The 19,872-nt window shown below is 36.4% G+C and overlaps 2 protein-coding genes across 2 annotated transcripts in view; one reads left to right on the forward strand and one right to left on the reverse strand.

Annotated features, from left to right (window-relative positions):
• Nucleotides 1-15,624, forward strand: part of LOC111326215 (GATOR2 complex protein MIOS-like) — a 27,045-nt gene extending 11,421 nt beyond the window's left edge. The window contains exons 13-36 of the mRNA XM_088742019.1: nucleotides 185-314; nucleotides 1,369-1,431; nucleotides 2,201-2,275; nucleotides 2,381-2,421; nucleotides 2,575-2,640; nucleotides 2,871-2,954; nucleotides 3,752-3,815; nucleotides 4,777-4,800; nucleotides 5,118-5,183; nucleotides 7,373-7,448; nucleotides 7,569-7,640; nucleotides 7,992-8,110; nucleotides 8,250-8,344; nucleotides 8,948-9,019; nucleotides 9,246-9,311; nucleotides 9,444-9,516; nucleotides 10,123-10,169; nucleotides 10,642-10,742; nucleotides 10,844-10,885; nucleotides 11,300-11,415; nucleotides 12,084-12,136; nucleotides 12,824-12,926; nucleotides 13,398-13,518; nucleotides 14,100-15,624. Of these exons, the coding sequence (XP_088598145.1) occupies nucleotides 185-314; nucleotides 1,369-1,431; nucleotides 2,201-2,275; nucleotides 2,381-2,421; nucleotides 2,575-2,640; nucleotides 2,871-2,954; nucleotides 3,752-3,815; nucleotides 4,777-4,800; nucleotides 5,118-5,183; nucleotides 7,373-7,448; nucleotides 7,569-7,640; nucleotides 7,992-8,110; nucleotides 8,250-8,344; nucleotides 8,948-9,019; nucleotides 9,246-9,311; nucleotides 9,444-9,516; nucleotides 10,123-10,169; nucleotides 10,642-10,742; nucleotides 10,844-10,885; nucleotides 11,300-11,415; nucleotides 12,084-12,136; nucleotides 12,824-12,926; nucleotides 13,398-13,518; nucleotides 14,100-14,202 (1,872 nt within the window). The 3' untranslated portion in view covers nucleotides 14,203-15,624. The remainder of the gene's footprint in view (nucleotides 1-184; nucleotides 315-1,368; nucleotides 1,432-2,200; nucleotides 2,276-2,380; nucleotides 2,422-2,574; nucleotides 2,641-2,870; nucleotides 2,955-3,751; nucleotides 3,816-4,776; nucleotides 4,801-5,117; nucleotides 5,184-7,372; nucleotides 7,449-7,568; nucleotides 7,641-7,991; nucleotides 8,111-8,249; nucleotides 8,345-8,947; nucleotides 9,020-9,245; nucleotides 9,312-9,443; nucleotides 9,517-10,122; nucleotides 10,170-10,641; nucleotides 10,743-10,843; nucleotides 10,886-11,299; nucleotides 11,416-12,083; nucleotides 12,137-12,823; nucleotides 12,927-13,397; nucleotides 13,519-14,099) is intronic.
• Nucleotides 15,625-15,737: 113 nt separating this feature from the next.
• LOC111326217 (replication protein A 14 kDa subunit) lies at nucleotides 15,738-19,706 on the reverse strand. Its single transcript, XM_022930161.2, has 4 exons — nucleotides 19,511-19,706; nucleotides 17,466-17,540; nucleotides 17,258-17,357; nucleotides 15,738-16,676 (listed from the first exon to the last, which is right to left on the reverse strand). The coding sequence occupies exons 1-4, from the start codon at nucleotides 19,589-19,591 to the stop codon at nucleotides 16,588-16,590; spliced, it is 345 nt and encodes a 114-aa protein (XP_022785896.1). The 5' UTR covers nucleotides 19,592-19,706; the 3' UTR covers nucleotides 15,738-16,587.
• Between the last annotated feature and the right edge of the window lie 166 nt (nucleotides 19,707-19,872).

A 19,872-nucleotide genomic window follows, 5' to 3' on the forward strand; every position in this document is an offset into this window, starting at 1 on the left:
ACAATAATTTCTTATTCTAGAAAAGGAAAAGCCACATACCATAACAAGTCAGTCCAGTTGTCCACCTTCAAAACTATAAAATTCAAGAGTGTTTTTCTCCTACTATAAAACTCCAACTGGCATTTCTTAATAAGGTCAAGTATGCAAGTGTGTTTATTTTCAGTCCTACCTTAACTTTGTTCAGTTAATGACAATGAGTCAGTCCCATTCTGTGACAGCCACTGCATGGAGTCCAACACGATCTGGTTTAGTGACCACACTTGGTAAAGAAAGCCCCATTGTGCAACTGTACGATATTCAACATACTTCAGTAGGTAAGTGAGTTGACTAATATATAGAATCCACCATGTAGGACGTCTAATCTGAGACACAAGGAAGAACTTTAAAAAATAAAGCGCTGTTGGTCTCTTTAACCCCTAAACTCCCAGGAGAGACTAGCGTCCAATTTCTCCTTACAATATCACCCCTGAATCAAACTTTAAGGTCATGAGAATAAAGGAAATGATCACCAACTAAAGAACCTCTTGATTGTTCGACAAATTCTCCTTGTGGGCACCTTATGAAATGCATAGAGAAAAGGTATGGAGAATATGCCTACTGATGTTACAGTGTAAAGGGTTAAGAATCCCTCACCATTGAAGCCCTCATACTAAAATAGTCAAAAATTAAATTTACAAACTAAGCCCCTATGCTTACCCCCCTTAGATATCCACCTTCTTTGATTGGAAAAAATCAATTTGTGACTCCAAAGAATCACTAATTCAGCAAAATTTTCATTGGTGAATGTCAAGTTATTTATCAAATTCACAGCATGTTTTGTTTGTTTGATACACTTTAAAGTCTGAACTCGCTTATCTCTTATCTATTATTTGTCCAAAGAAATGTTTCATTCAAATCTTTTGCACTCATGTATGCAGAAATGAATTTACGAATATGTATTTACGAATATTTATACAGGGTGGCCCAGTTTAGCAAATGGCTAGTTTAAATGGGGCACTGTGAAACAATAACACCCACCCATCCCACCCCAGGGGAGGACATCCATCACACAGTAATCTTGTGCATGGGAAATTAATGTCTCTAACCCTTACCCTGCAGGAGACGGGACCTATGGTTTATTGGTCCTTATCCAAGAAGACTAGAATATCTATCCATTTCTTGATACTATAGAAAGGTAGCAAATTCTCCTCAGTTATTTTAAGACCATGAGTATTGGTCCAGCTGGGGCTCGAACCCCCAACAACACATTCCAGTGCTCCAACCAATTGAGCTAACCAGGGGAACTGGGGGGCGATATTATAATTCCTTATAATACAGGGTTAAACTTGATAAACCTAACTCAGAGCTTGACTTGAAATCTTTCCTCAGTTTCACCAACGTATGGAGTTGGATACGAGATAGAACCTTCTTTCATTGAAAGGAGTGTTAAGCGTAAGATGTTGTTCCCTCTGCTTTTAATGATCTTCAGTAAAATGTGTTAAGTTGCCTGAAGGTGAATGGGTTTTTGAAATTTAACCCCTTTACCTCCTAGAAGTGACCAGGAAAGAATTTCTCCTAATGATGCCAATACAATTTCAAGCAGACAAGAGATGAGAATAAATAAAAATATTAATTAGGGGATCGTTCTTGATCCAATACCAAATTCTCCAAACTAACATCATAAGAACTGTATGGCAGACAGTAAGGAGAATTACTAATGAGATCACAGGCGTGAAAGGGTTAAGGGCTGTAAACAAGAAACTGAACACTTCTGCTTCTTGACAATTAAGCTGTAAGAGGACAATTTTTTTTACCTTTGATGGTATAATTAACTTTCTGGTTGTATGACTTGTTTGAATTAATATTTCACCACAGTGCTTGTTGGAAATGAAATGATAGGCAAATGTTCAACCAATTAATGTCAAATTGGCTATTTATATCCGAGGGGCATATTAAGTGGAATAGTAATGACCTTTGCTTTGTCTTAAAACTGCAGCTGCTGTGCTTCAAAAAAAAAGAAAAAAAAAAACACAAAAACAAGACAAAAAATACATCTAAAGTAACTGAGGCTTATAAGTCATATTTGCTTGTTCAAAGTTACTGTAACAATAATGAAAATCATGCCTCCCATTATGAAAGAGGTCTATAAACCACGGTACAGTTGATAGCCCCTGAGAGTTAAAAACAATCTTGTTTATTTTTTTTATTTCATGGCCAACAGCCTCAGGAACAGTTGTATCTGCATTTTCCTGGCATCCTTCACAAGAGAATCGCATGCTTACAATATCACCATCTGGTTTGTAAAATCTTTATTATAATTATTTAATTTTTTTTGCACCAAGACCTTCTCCTGTATTTTTGAGTGGTCCAGTCTTATTCTCCTTGTATTGAATATTTTCAGGACTGGTCCAAGACTGTACAATTTTTGAAAGGATCTCTGTTGTAAGTACGGTTTTTTATGCTAAAACTTACATATAACTGGGGAGGTGTTAGATATCAGGATCATATTATTTCTGCTCATTGACTGATCTACTATGTTTACATATTTATATATTTCTGTTTAAGTTCGTTTGTTTATTTTGTTTACCCTTGCAGACTTGGTCCCCAAACTCCCACCTTACCTGGGGTTGTGGGAAGCATTTATTGGAGTGCTCACAAAAGGTACGTTTTACCTTTGCAATGTTATTTCTGTAGGCCCTGTTTGTCATCCAGATATATCAGCATGTAAATTCAGGCAGTCTAATATGGACCTTAACAGATTTCTGGTGTTTAAACAGCATATCTTTTTTTAACAACTGTTTGCATCTGTAGCGTTTTGTTCTCTAGCTGTTACACTATGGGAAAAAGTGAATGAAACTCTGGATTAACGTCTAGTTTTGTTTGTATCATAGACTGCTGAGGCAGCTTTAGAGGAGGATGTCTCGTTAAAGATAAAGCGCAGAGCATTTGCAGGATATGGAATAAACTTTCATCAAGTGAGAGACTTTGGTTGTATTTGAAGGAAGGCTTTTAAAAAAGAGTACTAGACTCTTCTTCCAAACTGTATTCTCAGTTGAAACACAGAGAGAAGTTTATCTAGTATCAAAGTCACCTGCCTGGTAGGGCTTTGTTCTGCTCAGTCCTTCAACTACAACTTACTGTGAGATATTGGAATTTATTATACGACTTGTGCAGTCATAGGGCCAATAACTAAAATCAACCAATCAAAATGCTCTAACTATTGCCGGTCAATATTCTCTCAGTATTAGACCGGGCACTGTCCCGAATGGTCCCGAATGATACCGCACTTGTGTCCCTTTGAACTTCAGTTGTATAATAAATCTCTTATTAACCAAGCTTGCTCGGGGCCGTACTGGAAGAATATCGGCCCTCGGTCTTTTTTGTATGGAGCGAGGTCCATACTGTCAAGGCCCCAGACTTATATTCTCCCAGTACGGCCCTCACGCTTGGTTAATAAGATATATTTACTGGACCTTTGTGCATGATCAACACTGTACCACAGTGTTGCATTACTGTGTGTACAAATACAACCTTATTTTCCTGAACTATCCTAACAACCAATTACTTAAAATTAATTCTTGTAAAACACCTTTTAAACACCCTAAGCACAGATGGGAAAGCCATCCAAAAAAAAATCAACATTTTTTTGTATACTTTATGTGTACAAAGAGTCGACCAGAATGAGATGGGGTTTGATTATTATTGACAATTGATAATGATGATAACATAATGGTGTTGATAGATAGTTTTTTTTTCTTTTTGGCCGTAACAGGTGCAAGACATTGCAAGGATAACTGGAGATCCTAAGCTTGTTAAGTTGTGGTCGTGGATTTGTCGTATCTTTTTATGAATCAATTAATTGAGTGGCAATGGAATTTTCAGGCTCATAAAATAATTTTAATTTGAACTGTCTTGTACTATGTCACTGAATGACAATATTTGTATTTAAAGTTACCTATATATCAATAACCCTAGCAAACACAGGATTTCAGGTGGAGAAAATCTATACTTAGTCTAACAACATCTACAAAAATTGCTGCAAAATTTTTTGTTCTCTTAAAAGGTGATTTTTCTATTTAGTACATTTCTGTGAGCAACTGCCCAACTAGAATCTATAGGAACCATTTGATTTCCCTTCCTATTAACATCTTATTTTTAGAAAGTTGCTAAAATGCATTTTTCACTTTGACTCCCTGTGGTGTGATTAATGACTCTCCTGTATAGCCTCTTTACATTTTCTTGTAAATTGGCGCTAATCTGGTCCTGTGTCAAGATAACACCTCGTGGCAGATAATATTTTAGATTCTCTGCCTGGTGGAAACTTTTTTAGTACCAAGGAGAAGATGACTAGCAAATTATTGCCTCCAGGTCCAGTTGTTCAAAGGATGATTAGCATTAACCCAAGCTTAAATTTTAATCCAGGTTTCCTTATTTCTCTATGCAAGAACCTTTTTGGGATCATTTTCCCTATTCTTTTGCAAGCATCTGATCCTCAAATTGTAGACAAAAATAGTTAAATTGAACTTTCTTTTAAAGCTTTCAGATCTGAAATGAAATTTCACCCAAACCCTGGATTATCGTAACCCAGCTTTGAACTACCCCGTCGAGGAGTTAAAAGGTTTCTAGGTTAATTCAGTGACGTCACTGTTTCAAAGTGATTCTGTTAGAGGCTTAGTAATTTTGACTTTACCACTGTAAAAATTGAAGGGAAAGAATGGAGTTGCAAAGTAGAGAAATTCTCTGAACTCATCATACTGTCATTGCTTTTATTTCAAGGAAACCTTAACCATATTTTAGGGGTAAAGTCCATGAGAGAGCAAGGTAGGAAAATTATCTTTCAGTCATTAAAAGACATGTAAGTTATGAGCTTCATTGTCTGATCAAAGGTGAAAACAATTCTCTGTACACTGGTTTATTTAGTTACTTTACAATTATTATTAGTTAGTTACTTTACAATTATTATATTATCTGTTATGACTGCTGTAACCTTACCTCTCTGCCCGCCTCGTCTAGCTTTTGCTAGTTGCAGGTGAAGATGGCAAAATGATGTTCGTGAAATAAAGAGTTCATTCATGAAACATTCTCTTCGTGTAACTAGTCTTTCTAGAGTGTGACTTTTTGATATGATCTTTTATTAGACAAATCTAAAAATCTGAAGTATGATGGCATCAAAGCTATCATTGGTGGAGAGAATGGTGGTGGAGGTATGTAAAACTTAAAGAAAACTACCTCTTACAGAAAATGATTTTATATTAAGTACTTTTTATTGTTACTGAGGGTTGAAATAACTATGTTTAACCCATTAATGGCCGCAGCTTTTGTGGAAAGCTGTGTTTTGAAGCTAGTCGAGCAGATTTCGGGTCACTGTTGTGGTTTTAAAAGCTCAAACTTACCAAAAACCCCTTGACAGCTCGTATACTCGACGGCCTTTCAATCCAAATGCAAAATGGCGGCCTGAAAATCTCGGGCACTCTCAGAAAGCAAAATTTCGACATAGTGTTTGGGTTGAAAAGTAATGCCCCACTTATGACTTTTACTTTTCTCTCTTTCTCCTTCCCTTTTTTATACCCTCTCCTTGCCTAAAGTTTCTCCTCACTTGCTGGAAATTTAGTAGGCTTCATTTTGGTGTAGAGATTTTTCAGAAACCATTCATTATTTTCAAACCACATGCTCAGAAAGGTAGGTGGGTAATGGAACAAGATTTTCATGCAGATTTTCAGGTCAAAGTAACATGGTTTTTTGGCTATTTCTCCAATCTCCTTCACTCAATTGCGCTCATTCTGGTATCATTTGTACAATATTTTCAACCTGTTCAAGTACGTGCTCAAATTCGTGCTCCAGGGTTAAAAGTGATGACGTCACAAGGCGTAGAAAGGGTGTGGGTCCCCATGGGCGCAAACAGGCGCACTGGACGTCAATAGGTTAAGTTGTAATTTAGTATTGATACACTAGCCAGGCAAGTCCAAAGGAGATATGAGGCAGAGTGGTATTGTGGTAAGGGCGCAGGGGCCCATCTCTCAGAAGTCCTGCCGCTTCAAAATACCAAATTAAGATCAAAGAGGCATTGCATATTAAGTGGGAAAAATCTATCCTTAATCAGCAATTGAAACATCTAGAATTGTCTCTTTCTTTTTAATTATGATGTTCCTTGGTCTTTTAATTTATTTTTATTATTATTTTATTTATTTTTTTTTTTTGATCTAGTCAAGCGCACGCTATTTACATTTTTCGCGTTTTTAACATTCAAATGTAACGTAAGCCCTGACACGTAGTTTGTAACGTACCTTAATATAAATTCAAATGTACAACAGTTGAATGCTCATTTGCAACTGAAGATGACATGAGAATGTCAAAACATGTCTTGTAAATTTAAACTCAAAGTTGTTGTTTCTTTTTTGAGAGTTAAAGTCCTGGTAACTAAACGGGCCTTAAGCCATGTTTTAAAATCAAAATTTAAAGGATAGGAAAGCAGGTTCTGGTACCCAAAGCAGTCATTTTTGTTTCTGTAGCTGATAGTTTTATTGTATCATTTTTCAAAACTTTTGAAATCCCCATCTGGAGTGAAAACAGAACAGCTTTACGAGCCCATTAGGCTACCAAGGCTTTCAAGAAGTGGCCCCTGGTCTTGTCAGGGGCTTCAGTAATGTCCTCTGCAGGAGGGCAACTGGTTTTCACAGGCGGGCAAAACTCTTTGAACTGAACTTCTTTATAAGATAAACTTTCCCCCAGACCATCAAATCAGGTGGGCAAAACCGTCCTCACAACCGGTCAATTTGCCCGGTGCCTGGCCCTTAATGAAACCCCGGTCTTGTAACTGGTGGTCTCGCATTCAAGCCATCCACCCCGCTACTCACTGGATTTGTTTCCAGTATCCATGAGTTCAACTCCTTGACTACTTTTCCTAAGTATATAGCCAACTGGTCCACCTTCTGCCAGTTGGGGTTCTTAACTCTTTAACTTCCAAGATCCCATTGTTACTTCTCCCCTCTAACTCCTTCTCATTTCCCTGTAAACAAGTTGTGAGAATTTGGTGTTAGATCAAGATAACAACTTCTGACCGATAAGTTTGAGTATTCTCATGACCTGTTTGCTGGATGGTGTATGGATGTTGTAGGGAGAAGTTGCATTTTAATCACTTCTGGGAGTTAAAGGGTGAAATGCTGTTTTTATGCTTACTTGCTATCAACTTGAATGTTTATTTTCAATTTGTTGGAATTAAGTATCTCCAAATTTATAAATGCATTCAGACTTGTGAAATGCATCCAAGAACTGTGTTGCTATAATAATTCTCATCTGGTACCAAGTCCTACTAAGGCCCTTTGTGCCACAAGGCATGAAAAGGATTGATGATGATGATGACCAAGTCCTACTATGATACAATTTATATCCAAAGGAGCAACTGCAAGAAGCAAAGCAGACTCTTACCAAGAACAGCGCCTTGTCGCACCAGTGTACTTCAGTGATGAAAGGTCAGAACTGCTCTTGTGGTGATCACTTGTAGTTGACTGTGCCTGTTTTCCTGGAGGATGTTGATTTTGTGTGGCGTTTATGATTTATGGATAATTTTATATATTTCTCTATGGTTGCAGAAAGCTGGCTCTTTCTCTCTGTGGCTGGGATTTTAAAGGCTCAGGAAACATGCTCGCTGACTTTTTAAATGAGTAAGCAAAAAGCCAAGACAAGATGAATGAGCTAGTTTGCTTGACTAAGGTTCACTGAGACAACCAGTTAATGGCTCTAGGAACTGATACAGAAATAACTGAGGTTTGGTGCATATATAAGCTTGGGTTAACAAGACAAACTTGATTCAATCAATAGATGTTTCTAGTTGTCTTGATAAGAAGTCACAAGACTCATTCCCAGGCCTCAGCAGTGTGTAAGAAAAGCAGTGTTCTTTTATTTTGTTTTACTAAGTTACTGGAAAATAATGCATCATTTTGATAGTTTGTTATTATGGTTTTTCATTGTTAAATCTTTTTTATAGAGTACCCTGTAATTTCTCTTGCTTACAGATTGCAATCTTCTGGACAGCATGAGAGAGCTGCAGCAGTAGCCCTTTTTAATAACAAGATCAGAGATGCAATTGAAATATTGAGCTCACAAGGGTCAAATAATAAAATAGGATCTAAAGGTAACGTATTTTTGATAAGGACAGCATTCAGGTATTCTTTGGCTTAGACTTCACACACACTTTCACACTATCGTGTTATCCTCTCCAAAGAATAGAGAGGATATTTTGGTGAACTGATCGATATCTGGCATTTTTCCAGGAAATATGTTGAATGTGGTTGCTATGGCACTGTCAGGGTATACAGAAGAAAAGAATGCTTTGTGGAGAGACATGTGTAGGGCATTGTGTGGTCAGGTAAGTAAAAGTAATTAACATACAAAACACTAAATTATCTTTCCTTAGGGGTTTTTTTTTTTATTTTTACAACGATAATTCTGGGCAAGATGCTCAAATCTCACAATGCTCATATCCATATGGTAGTGTTAGTGGGTACTAGTGATTTGACAGGTGAAGGTAACAAAACACTGTGAGACGATAGACTGCCTTAACCATTCCAATGTTGTGATTGACTCAAAAAAATTCTTCTAAGAATACTGATAAATTTTGTGCAATTAATATATCTTATTAACCAAGCACGAGGGCTGTACTGGGAGAATATCGGCCTGAGGTCTTGACAGTACGGACCCGAGCGTAGCGAGGTCTGTACAAAAAAGACAGAGGGCCGATATTCTTCCAGTACAGTCCCAAGCAAGCTTGGTTAATAAGAGATTTATTATACAACTGAAGTTCAAAGGGACACAACTGCAGTATCATTTGGGACAGTGCCTGGTCCAATACTGAGAGAATATTGGCCAGCAATAGAGCATTTTGATTGGTTGATTTTAGTTATTGGCCCTCTGACTGCCCGAGTCGTGCAATAAAACTTGTTATTAGCTGTGTACATTGTTTTAATTCTAGATGGAGAATCCTTATCTTAGATCAGCTTTTGCCTTTTTGACCACTGAGGCTGAACAGTTTGAAAATATTTTGGTAAGTTCTTTCTTGCAATTTTGAGAGGTAATTTTTTTAAGATCTACCTATTAACATGCTGTGAGTCTTTTGTAATGGATTGTGAGATTTCTATTTAAAGGCATGAATAGCTCTCAACACAGAATTTTGTTATTATGCAGTGGGAGGAAAAGTTTTGTCTAAAATTGTAATACTACTGCAGTACATTCCTTTAAATATTGAAAAAAAACAACATGCCCTCCTTTAGGCTGAGGAAGGAATGGAAATTGAGGACAGAGTAGCCTTTGCGTGCAAGTTTCTTCCTGATAATAAGGTAGGGACAAAACATTTTTATAGCAATCTATGAATGTTAGTTGAAATTCATTAGTACTGGCATGATTTGAAGCTTGATTGAGCTGCATGGAACAAAAACTGAATTGTTATCCCCACTTTGTTTGTATGTCAGTTGTCCCAGTTTCTTGAGAACTTGTCAACAAAGTTAAGTAATGCTGGGGATCTAGATGGCATTCTTCTTACAGGTGGGCATCATTTCACTTGGCCATCATTTTGTATTTGGTAAACTTATTAATCTTCCTAAAATGTTATGGATGATCTGTTATTATTTTGGAGAAATCCAGGGTCCAATTGTCCTTGGAAGCAAGCAGATTTTAATTTAGGGCACTAATACTGTTTTCCTTGTCCAACAAATTAGCTTTGTAAATTGTAATTAATCAATCAATGAGGAATTGCATATTTAGGGAGGATTTTTTCAATTTTTTTTTCCTGGCCTCCTTTCCCAGACAGCATATGATGAATTGAATAAAGCACAGACAATATTATCTGCCAAATTTTGATATGGTGGCTTTGACATTAGTGCCAGAAGATATCATCACATCATAAATTCTCTTTTGATTAAGGCTACTTACAATTAACAACACAGTCAATCATACCGAAAAAATTTAAACACAAAAAAAAACTCAACTACTGACCAACACAAGTTGTGTCACTGTTATTGTGAAACATAATTTGCTATATCAGCATAGTGTATTACTACATTGTTTTTTAAGGCTTCAAGGCTGTTGATATCAATCAGTTAATTCTGATCAATTTATATCAGTTGTATAATTATTGTCTCTATCCATTAGGAATTTCAATGGATGGAATAAACTTACTAGAAAAATATGTAAATAAGGTAAAGTTTCCCTCAGTGTACTTTGCATGTTTAAGATTGTTCAGGTATCAACGCAGGGATTGAGAGCAGTTGTCTAATTTCTTTGCTCTCCAATTTCCTTCACTCTTGAGACAATGTCCTGAGAGAAAACAGAAGGTCTGAGAGTAGAAAATGTATCTCATATCTAAATAATTTGGATATATCAACAAAGTTGAAATGGTAAATTGGCCACGGTAACGATTACAAAAGCTGACGTTTCGAGCATTAGCCCTTTGTCGGAGCCCTTTGTCATTCGCTCCGACGAAGAGCTAGCGCTCGAAACATCAGCTTTTGTAATTGTTATGGTGGCCAATTTACCATTTCAACTTTGTTGATATATCCAAATTATTTCGTTACCCCCACCAATACAGCCCCAAACAGTTTTTTTAGAAACTATCAGCCTTTATCTCATATCTAGTTTGTTGTCTACAGTTAATATTGGTTTTCTTTGCAGACAACAGATGTTCAAACAGCAAGCCTGGTCATTGTCAACTGTGTTGCTCACATCTCCAGTGAAGTATCCAAAGATCCAAGAGTATTATCATGGATAGAAAAGTAAGACCACAACTCTATTTTGAGAGAAAGAAGATCATCTGTTAAGTATAAGTATACAAACAAAATTTAGAATAGTGATCAAATTGTTTTGGTGTTTTCAGTTATAGAAGTCTGCTTGACATGTGGAGGCTGTGGCATCAAAGGTATTGTTTGTTATGGAAAAATCACAAGATTCTAATATTGCTTAGACTTGCTGCATTTATTTGTTTTGTCACGTTGGTACAATTATTTTTAAATATCTCAATGACAATAGGTGCAGGAGTAAATTTTTTTTTAATCGCACTTTTTTAAAAACAACAGTTCCCCAAGATGTTGTAAGCCTTGACTTCAATGTATCACACTAAGTTCTCCATTTTTCATGTGCTAGAGTGGGGCACAAATGGGTGTCTTGCAGATACTATGAATGCACTTCTATCAACCAAGATGAACCCACCTGTTGGAAGTAAGGCAGGGGTTCTTTTTTTTTTTTCCCTGTAAGGAAATTTGACCACAAATAGTACATTAAGTATATGAACTTCTCTTTCTTTTTTTTGCTCAATAGATACTTTTATTTTCAGGTCACTGTTTGATATTCACTTTAACTTAAAAGATTCCAGCCAGAGACCTCCTCAACAAGTCTTCGTTTCATGTAATTTTTGTGGCAATTCCATCCTTACTAACATGCTACCAACAGGTGAGTGCTGATCGATCTGTCTTAACTCCCTGAAATGATTAATGTGTAACTTCTCTCTATAATGTCCTTATATTATCCAGCAAACAGGTAATGAGAATACTCAAACTTATCAGGCTGAAGTTGTTACCTTGATTGAACACCAAATTCTTGCAACCAATTTACAAGAAAATGTGTAGTAGCCACAGGGGAGAATTAACTAACCATCAGATCTTGGGAGTCAAGGGGTTAACATTTTATCCTCTTCCAGTCTTTGTATATTCCCATCCTTGCTTTTAAGTGATTTTATGAGTCATTACTTAGATCTGTTTTGTAGCTCACTGAAATTCCTGTCCTTTTGTACACAGAGTTCTATTTTAAGGTCTTTTTTAAGTAGGCAAATATTTCTTGAAAATAGACAGAGTTGCTTATAGTTGATCTAGGACACCTTCTCTGCCTTATTTGAGTCCACAACTGATCAATCTTACAGAAGGTATCCATGTTTTGAGTTCTTCCCACCCCACTCTGCTTAAAATTCTTGGCTTACATTCACATTTAGCTGTTTGAAACTTACATGCATTGTAATTTAAATATCTATTGCTTCATGTGTAAACACTTGTAACCTTAAAGGTAATGCTCTAATAAAATTGAATAATTTAGATAATTTTTCTTTTCAATTTTGGTATATTTAGGTTCAAGGCCTCGTAAACTTGCACAGTACTGCAATCCCTCAAACAGAACTAAGGTATGTTATTACTCATAACTAAGCAGTGTGTTGGAGCTGTTCTCTGGCAGAGCCCAGGTGTTAAGAACCCCTTACTTATATCATCAGGTTCCTTGTTTAACTTTGACTGTGAAGTGTTTCATGCAAGGAACACCAGAGCCAGACGTAAGAGCCTCCAGACATCCTAGATACTGATGGCTTGTTATGAACCTCATCTTGTTAAATTAGACTCATTTTTTAAACTATCAAAGGAATCCTTTGATAGTTTAAAAGGAATCCTTTGATAGTTCAAAAAATGAGTCTAATTTAACAAGATGAGGTTCATAACAAGCCATCAGTATCTAGGATGTCTGGAGGCTCTTACGTCATTCAAGCTGGTGCATACATGAAGCTCATCCCCTGCCCATCTTTCTGAACATCACCAACATCCTATATCAGCAATCAGTCTGACTGGTGGACAGTTTGTTAGTATGAACATTAAAGATAATTATGAAACACAACTCCATCGTTACTTCACCCAGAGAAAGATAAATCCTCCTAGTGCATTCCTTTCACCCTCTTTCTTTGTGCTTACCCATTCTCATATTGCTGACACCTTATAAATGTAAAGAGTTGTCTGTCTAGTTGTCAGTTAATGTGCCGAAAGCCATATCAATTTGGTCAGATTCATTAGATTTTTGTCTCAATGTTTGTGCTGATGGTTTTCAGATTATGGCATGCCCTGGTTGCCGTAAGCCTCTTCCAAGATGTGCTCTCTGCTTGGTTCACATGGGAACATCTTCATCACTTTCACAGAAGCCAGTGAATCAAGGTCAAGAGAACTATTAATATATTTATACATTTGAGTTAATTCACAGCTGCAAAATCACAAACTGAATCTTTCAGTTCCTCTTCTCCCTAGAGAATCTTATCTTCATGGAAATGTTTATTTCAGTAGGTGACTCAAAATATTGGTAAAAGTGAAGAACAGTTCTCAAAGGATAATTATTGTCAGCCAACAGTTGGTCATCTGTTGGCTGTTGGTTGTCTGTCGGCTAACTGTCAACAGACAGTTTCCGTTATGTTTCAAGCCAAAGTTTTGTAGACAGCCAAAAATGAAAACCATTGTTCACTATTACCAAAATGTTTAAGGGAGTATGATAGCTCGAGTAAAAGTGTTTTTAAGTGAAATGATTCACAGATAAAAAGAAAAACTTCTGAACTTAAGGGATATAACCACCTATGGTCATCAGCTAAATTCAAATGATGCTATTTTTTTTGTGATATTAAATCTTTCCTTTAGGAGATTCAAGTGCAGAAAAACCAACAAATGTACACAGTGTGAATCCATTTAACAACTGGTTCACATGGTGTCAATCTTGTCGTCATGGTGGACATTCCAATCATATAGTTGGATGGTTTAAGTAAGTTGCTAAACTGGAGATTTCAGTGCTGATACACATGCATCATGCAAAGTAACATAGAGTTGTCCTTAAGTAGCCAATGGAGGTACTTTGACAGGTACACCCCCTCCCTCCTTGATTTTAGACCAGGCCTACAGCCCTTTCCCCCAGGAATGAAGGAAGGTTGGGAAGAGTGCTCAGTCTTTTATAATCCACAACCTTTTCATCGTGGAAGGGTTTTCTTTATAACTTTTTTTTGTCCGTTAGTCAATGAAATGTCAGATGTTATTTTCCTCATTGTGAACTAAAATTGTCAATTATCAACCGAAAGAATTTTCAGGGCTCGACACTAACTTTTCAACTTACTAGCCAAGTGGCCGGTGACATCTTAGATGATATGACAATTTCAGTTTATTTACTGGCCAAACCGGCTAGGGGATATCAAAAAACCACCTGCCAAAGCTGAGTTTCATTTAGTCTGTAGCTAGTGGGCTACCATTAGTGTCTAGCCCTGCTTTTGATATTATTTGTAGAGTTGGAAGTGTTTTGTTTTTCCTTAAACATTTTTTTGGCAACTGTTAACCTACTGAATTACTTTCCAGGGAACATGTTGAATGTCCTGTGACAGGATGTGGATGTCACTGCATGAACCTAGATTCTGTTGCCACAGCAATGCCAAACAATGACATTCTTTCAGTAACATGAATTAATAAGTATTTTAGAAATAATGTCAAAAAAAAATTGTGGCATATCATCTGAAGAAAAAAAAGAAAAACAAAGACAAAAACAAAACAAAAAACATTTTTAGGCCAGCAGGTTAGATATTTCCAATGTTAATGCAAATATGCCATATCAAATATTTTCTCTTAAGTTTTAAAGAAAAGGGTTTTTCTTTTCCTTCTGCAAAATTGGACTAATTGAATCTTCTGCTAATAAAAATATTGAGATTAAATTCATTCTTTACACTGAAAATGAAAATAACCAAGGAGTTTTAAAATTGATAAATGTATATATTAAGTTATGAATCAGTGAACTGGGAAGGGTTATTAGCCAGAGTTTTCTTATCACTTCTTTTCTATTCAGTTATTTGGTGTAGGAGTGCAATTCAAACATTCTCATGTAGTGAATATCATTGATCCAAGAACTCTGGTGTTTCTTTTTATACATTATTTGTTGGAAGCACTGATATAAAACAAAAACATGACACAAAAATAAGAATGCGGTCATTTTTCCTATAAGTTATTTCAGTGATGACCACTTTGCTAACATTTTAGGCTGTTTTACCAGTGTCTCAAGTCAGTTCACTGGCATGTTCTTGGCCATTTCGCTAACAGTTTAGTTTTTTTGGTCTCTTTTTTAGTTTGTTTTCTTCAGAATAGTGAAGTAGCAGTTTGTATTGAAATGGCTAACTCCTCTATGACTTTTCAGTGAGTTAAAAGTTGATCAAGTTCTGCCAATGAAATCTCTTAACATTTGGTAAGACAAACGACCAATTACAGAAGCAAACTAATCATTAACAAAACGACTTGCAAGTGAACTGACCAGCTAGGTTGGGTTCTGGCAATCTAATGTTAGCCCTTTTGAGCATTAGTAATAGAAAGCTGCAGTCAGCAACCTTTGGGATGCTAGTAACAATAGTATTCCCAAACCAGAAGAGCAACAAACATCTAATTTCTCTCTTACAATTATTTTATCAACCCTGATTCACAGATTATGGTCACAAAAAGCAAGGAAATGATCACCAACAAATTAATCTCTCATTAAATAAATTCTCCTTATCAGCACCTTAGGAAATGTATAGGGAACAGTATGGAGAATATGCATACTGATGTTAGGTTGTAAAATGTTAAAGATAAGCTGTAATATTTTCTTTCCTCAGTCAGCGTTGAATATCATCTTTTACCAGGTTCATTATGAATCATCTAATGGTATTTTTGTCAATTTCTCTCAATATGTATTTTACACACTACCTTTGTGCTTTTCTCATAATTAAGTTGTCAATCTTACTTGTGACTATTTTTTTTTTCCCATGGGATTTTTTATTTTTATTAAAAAACCAAAACAAAGACCATAAAGCTTTTGTATGAATTAAAATCATTGTCAAGTAAAGAGCTGTTTCCAGGTAAATGTGTCCAAATGTATTCTTTCTATACTCTCTTTATTTCCCATTCCTTTGTTGCTGTTCAAACAAAAATGAAATAAATTACAGAAGAAACAGTCAAAGGTTGGGCCACACATAATTCAAACTCACGAAAGCACCACAAGTTTAACTGTAATTAACAAGTTCAGTGGCTAAGAAAAGCGACAGAGGTCCATGTTGCCATCTGCATGTCACAATGCAATTAAAACAAAAACATCTGGAGAATGCATAATAACTTCTCATCATTATTACACATGTCTAACCTCATGAACAACATTAAATCATTACTTATCTTCTGAAACAGAACCACACAAAGTAATCTGACTTTAAAATTCAGTCTCCAACAAAAAGTAGTAACAAGATATGAACCTCAAAGGGTCACTGAATCACCTACTAAAAACTCCAAAGAAAACTTATTAACTTTCCTTTCAGTAATCTAGCTTCCACTTGATAAGATCTCGGCATTAGATAGTAATTAACATTTCTACTTAAAAAGAAAGTGTCTAATGTAATGGTTTGAATGGCTATGTATCTACAATGAAAAGCAGAAAGGAAATGAATGATTCCTCTCACCATTTTAAAGTATCATTTAATACCCACACATGCATTGATTTCATCATTGAAATAGGCCTTGTGCATGTTAAGAGCAGAATACACAATTTCAACCACAAGCCTCCCTTTAAAGGTGTGGATTGTTGAATTTTAACTGGATAGTTTTCCCAGAAAACCAAAATCAAATGCATGAATTCATGAAAACAATAAGGAAGTCACATTGACTTCTGAATGTTTTTGTACAAACAAGGCTTGGGCTGAAATTTCAGTAAATGCTGTCATTACGCATAAGAGATAATCATGAAGATCAGCTGGCAAGAACTCTTTCTTCAGGTTAATTTTACAGTCTTTGCTATCTAGTGAATCGGATGTGGAAACAACTGCATGTTTCTATCTGGTTAGTGGCCAAATCCATTCAACTGCGTGGATCCAAATATTTCAGGGAAGTCAGCAGCTAATGATACAGCTTGACTATAGGCTTCCAGGTCTGTTGAAGAAAATAATTTACACATATGTAAAATAAAACCTCTATTTATAAGTTTTTGCCTCATAAAAGAAGCAGAAAACTGATGAAAGAAAATAAAATTAAAAAAATAATTGGCATTAAAATACATTTGCTTTCAACCACTTCTTAAGTTAAAAGATACAATCTGATTATTAATTCCCCCTTTAGCGGCTACACATTCCCTTGTAAATTAGTCGTGAGAATTTGGTGTTGGATCAAGAAAATAACTTCTACCTGATACATTTAAGAGTTCTCATTACCCAGGGCTCGACACTAATGGTAGCCAACTAGCCACAGACTAGTAGAAATTCAGTTTTAGCTGGTGGTTTTTTATTTCCACCAGCCAGTTTGGCTAGTAAACAAACTGAAATTGTCATAACATCTAAGTTGTCACAAGCCACTTGACTAGTAGGTTGAAAAGTTAGTGGCGAGCCCTGTTACCAGTTTGCTGGATAAATAATGAGAAGTTAAATGTTCATCACTTCTAGGTCTTTAGGAGTTAAGTCACTGGTAGGAAGAGAATTGTAAAAAGAATCACATAAGGAAAGCAGAGGCATCCTTACCAAAATCACTGCTGTATAAAATAATTCTTTGTCCTGAAAGAGAGCAGTTGCGCTCTACTCTTCCCACAACTTCCACTGCCCCTTGGACCTTCTCATCAAGCTAAAAATATTGGGTAATTGAAGAAGTAATCAGCATGTGTTCTTTGTTACTGGGTGAATAACTTTCCCTTTGAATTAAAAATATAAATTTCTATAGCTACAGACTTACTGGTACATCCAGAGTGACTTTGACAACCTTGTGATCACATGCCACGAGGTTAAGCTCTGCACCATTTGAACTGATCTGCAAGAAAAACAAGATGAGACTTAACTTTAACCATTAAAACCATTTTGTTGTTTTTTGTTTTTTGAGTGTAAACCCAGTGTAGGAAAAGCTGAATTGCTCAATTTTAAACCCTACATGTGCCACTTGAAAATTAAAGAAAAAAAGATTAAGGAAAATCTGATGATCTACCTTCTGGTCTACACATTTCCTCTATGCATTTCCACATAGTAAGTGCACTAGGATCTAGACCAAGAGGTCAAGGTTCAAGTGAAGGACCTTTTGCATTAAATAGAGGCCAATAGAAATTAAAAACATTGCATGCAGGACCAGCTGAAAAGTCCAATGAGCGTGACTTCAAGCATGCACATCAGAGTGATCATGTGCTGGGTAAACAAGTTTATTTTCAATGCACCAATCAGATACAAAAATTCACATGTCAAATATCACAATCAGATGTGGGATTTGAAAGGAAAAACTCAATTTCACAATTTGTACTAGGAAGGTACACTTTCAACACTGAAAACAAAACAAAAGAAAACTTCAACTTTGATGCCTCTCTCCATTTAATTTTAATTTAATTTATTAAACTTTGCACCAGTGAACAAATATGGGGCAGAGAGGCCACAACAGTATAACTAATTACAGTGGTCCCAGAAATAAATACTAAATTACAAAAAAAATTAAACTTAATAATTAAAAACAGCAATCAATATCTTTGACAAGGGGTCGGGCCATATTACATTTAGGACAAACAGATTTCCATGTTCTAGGATTGTCCGGGTTGTATACGTTCAAGAGAGCATTTGTGTAATAATCAAAAAGATTATTTTTAAATGAAACAAATGAAAGAGAATTGTCTCTAATGTAGGTAGGTAGAGAATTCCAGATCCTGCCTGTATGTATAAAAAATGAACGCTGGTAAGTTAAAGTTCTTCATCTCTTAGTAGTATAGATAGTAGCATTACTGGTGTGGCATGATCTTCCATCCAGAAGTATACATGGGTACCAGTGAATTGTCAGGGAAGCCAGATGGGGGTAACCTTGTAATGGACTGGCATCCCATCCAGGGGGAGAATTGCAATAATCCTAGTTGCTTCAAACTACAGAAACAGCTATAAGCACCAGCTAGATGAGCCTCTTTGCTTGAGTGCAGACATCATCTATGAATTTCCTCTGATAGCCCTGATGATTGTTATTACCCTGTACCTACTCCCCAGAGCACTTGGGCAGTGTGAGTGTGAAAAAGTTAAGTAAATAATTCTCTAGCAGTGACAATTTGGTCCCAACAATAGACAGCTGGTCAGCAAAAAAACACAGCAGAAAAGGAGGCAAAAGACTGGGACTTAATTCAATTTTTGGTGCACCAGAGGTGAATGGTATGGAACCGAATGAACATTGGAACTTGGTGGCAGTATCAAAAAGGTGGTTATGTATGCAACAAGGATCCATCGTTAGTCAAAAACCAGTAGAACACCCATCCAATCACTATCCCTTCCTATTCTAGGACCCGCATACGTTGAAATCAAGCCCCAATTCAACTTTAGCCAACATGCACGCAAAGCCTGTTACCCACAAATGAAGGTTATCAATTTGCCAACCTTTTGTTTAGGGGTTTTCATTTCGCAGCTTAAGAAAGCGAAATTGGGTAAAACCGTAACAATGATTAAGTCACTCTAAACTTTCATTATCATATCACAGTTGAGTCAGCTAGTGAACGGTAAGACATTCAAATTTCGTCACGAGATCGAATACCAAAGAATCATTTTCAGTTCCTCTTTCAACCCCTTGCAAAAAATAAGGCATTCTTTCGCAAACATCCCCATCGCGCACAGCCATGTATGATTCATCGATTAGTAATCTACCCCTTGGCCGATCCAGAATGATAAAATAATACACTTATTTGCAGCAATTACACGAGTGGGAGTAACTTCAGAATACCCGTCCACCTCAAGTGTAACCCTAATTCCAAACTCTTTCTACTTGCTTACCTCTGTTACATTTCCCACAAGACATACAATTTTTCCAGAATATTGGGATAACATTGAAGCATTGACTCTTGGTGCCTCCATGTCAAAACACGAAGAATGATCAGGGAAATCCAAAGATCTTTATACCAATGAATAAAATTTTCAGCTTCGCGGAAGAACTGATAATTTTTGGCGCGCTGTTCTTCTCGTACTTAGTCTCTTTGGTACAAATTGAACGGCTAGTTACCAGGACTGAGAATCGTACGAAAGGACGTCATGTAAACTAACCTATTTTGTCTGAAGGTCCAGCAACTATTTTTAGAGTACCCGCATCCTCGGAGACCCAGGGGCGGCGAGTCGATTTCAAGTTAAGGGCAGAAGAG

Source organism: Stylophora pistillata, chromosome 12 (genome assembly GCF_964205215.1).
Source record: "Stylophora pistillata chromosome 12, jaStyPist1.2, whole genome shotgun sequence".
Classification (NCBI taxonomy): domain Eukaryota; kingdom Metazoa; phylum Cnidaria; class Anthozoa; order Scleractinia; family Pocilloporidae; genus Stylophora; species Stylophora pistillata.

Bases quoted from the DNA above. Each gene is read 5' to 3' on its own strand.
- LOC111326217 (XM_022930161.2), bottom strand. From the start codon at position 19,591: ATGGAGGCACCAAGAGTCAATGCTTCAATGTTATCCCAATATTCTGGA. The intron at 17,541-19,510 runs GTAAGCAAGTAG...TTTTTCTTGCAG, and splicing joins TTGTGGGAAATGTAACAGAG to ATCAGTTCAAATGGTGCAGA. The intron at 16,677-17,257 runs GTAAGGATGCCT...TTTCTTCAACAG, and splicing joins TTTATACAGCAGTGATTTTG to ACCTGGAAGCCTATAGTCAA.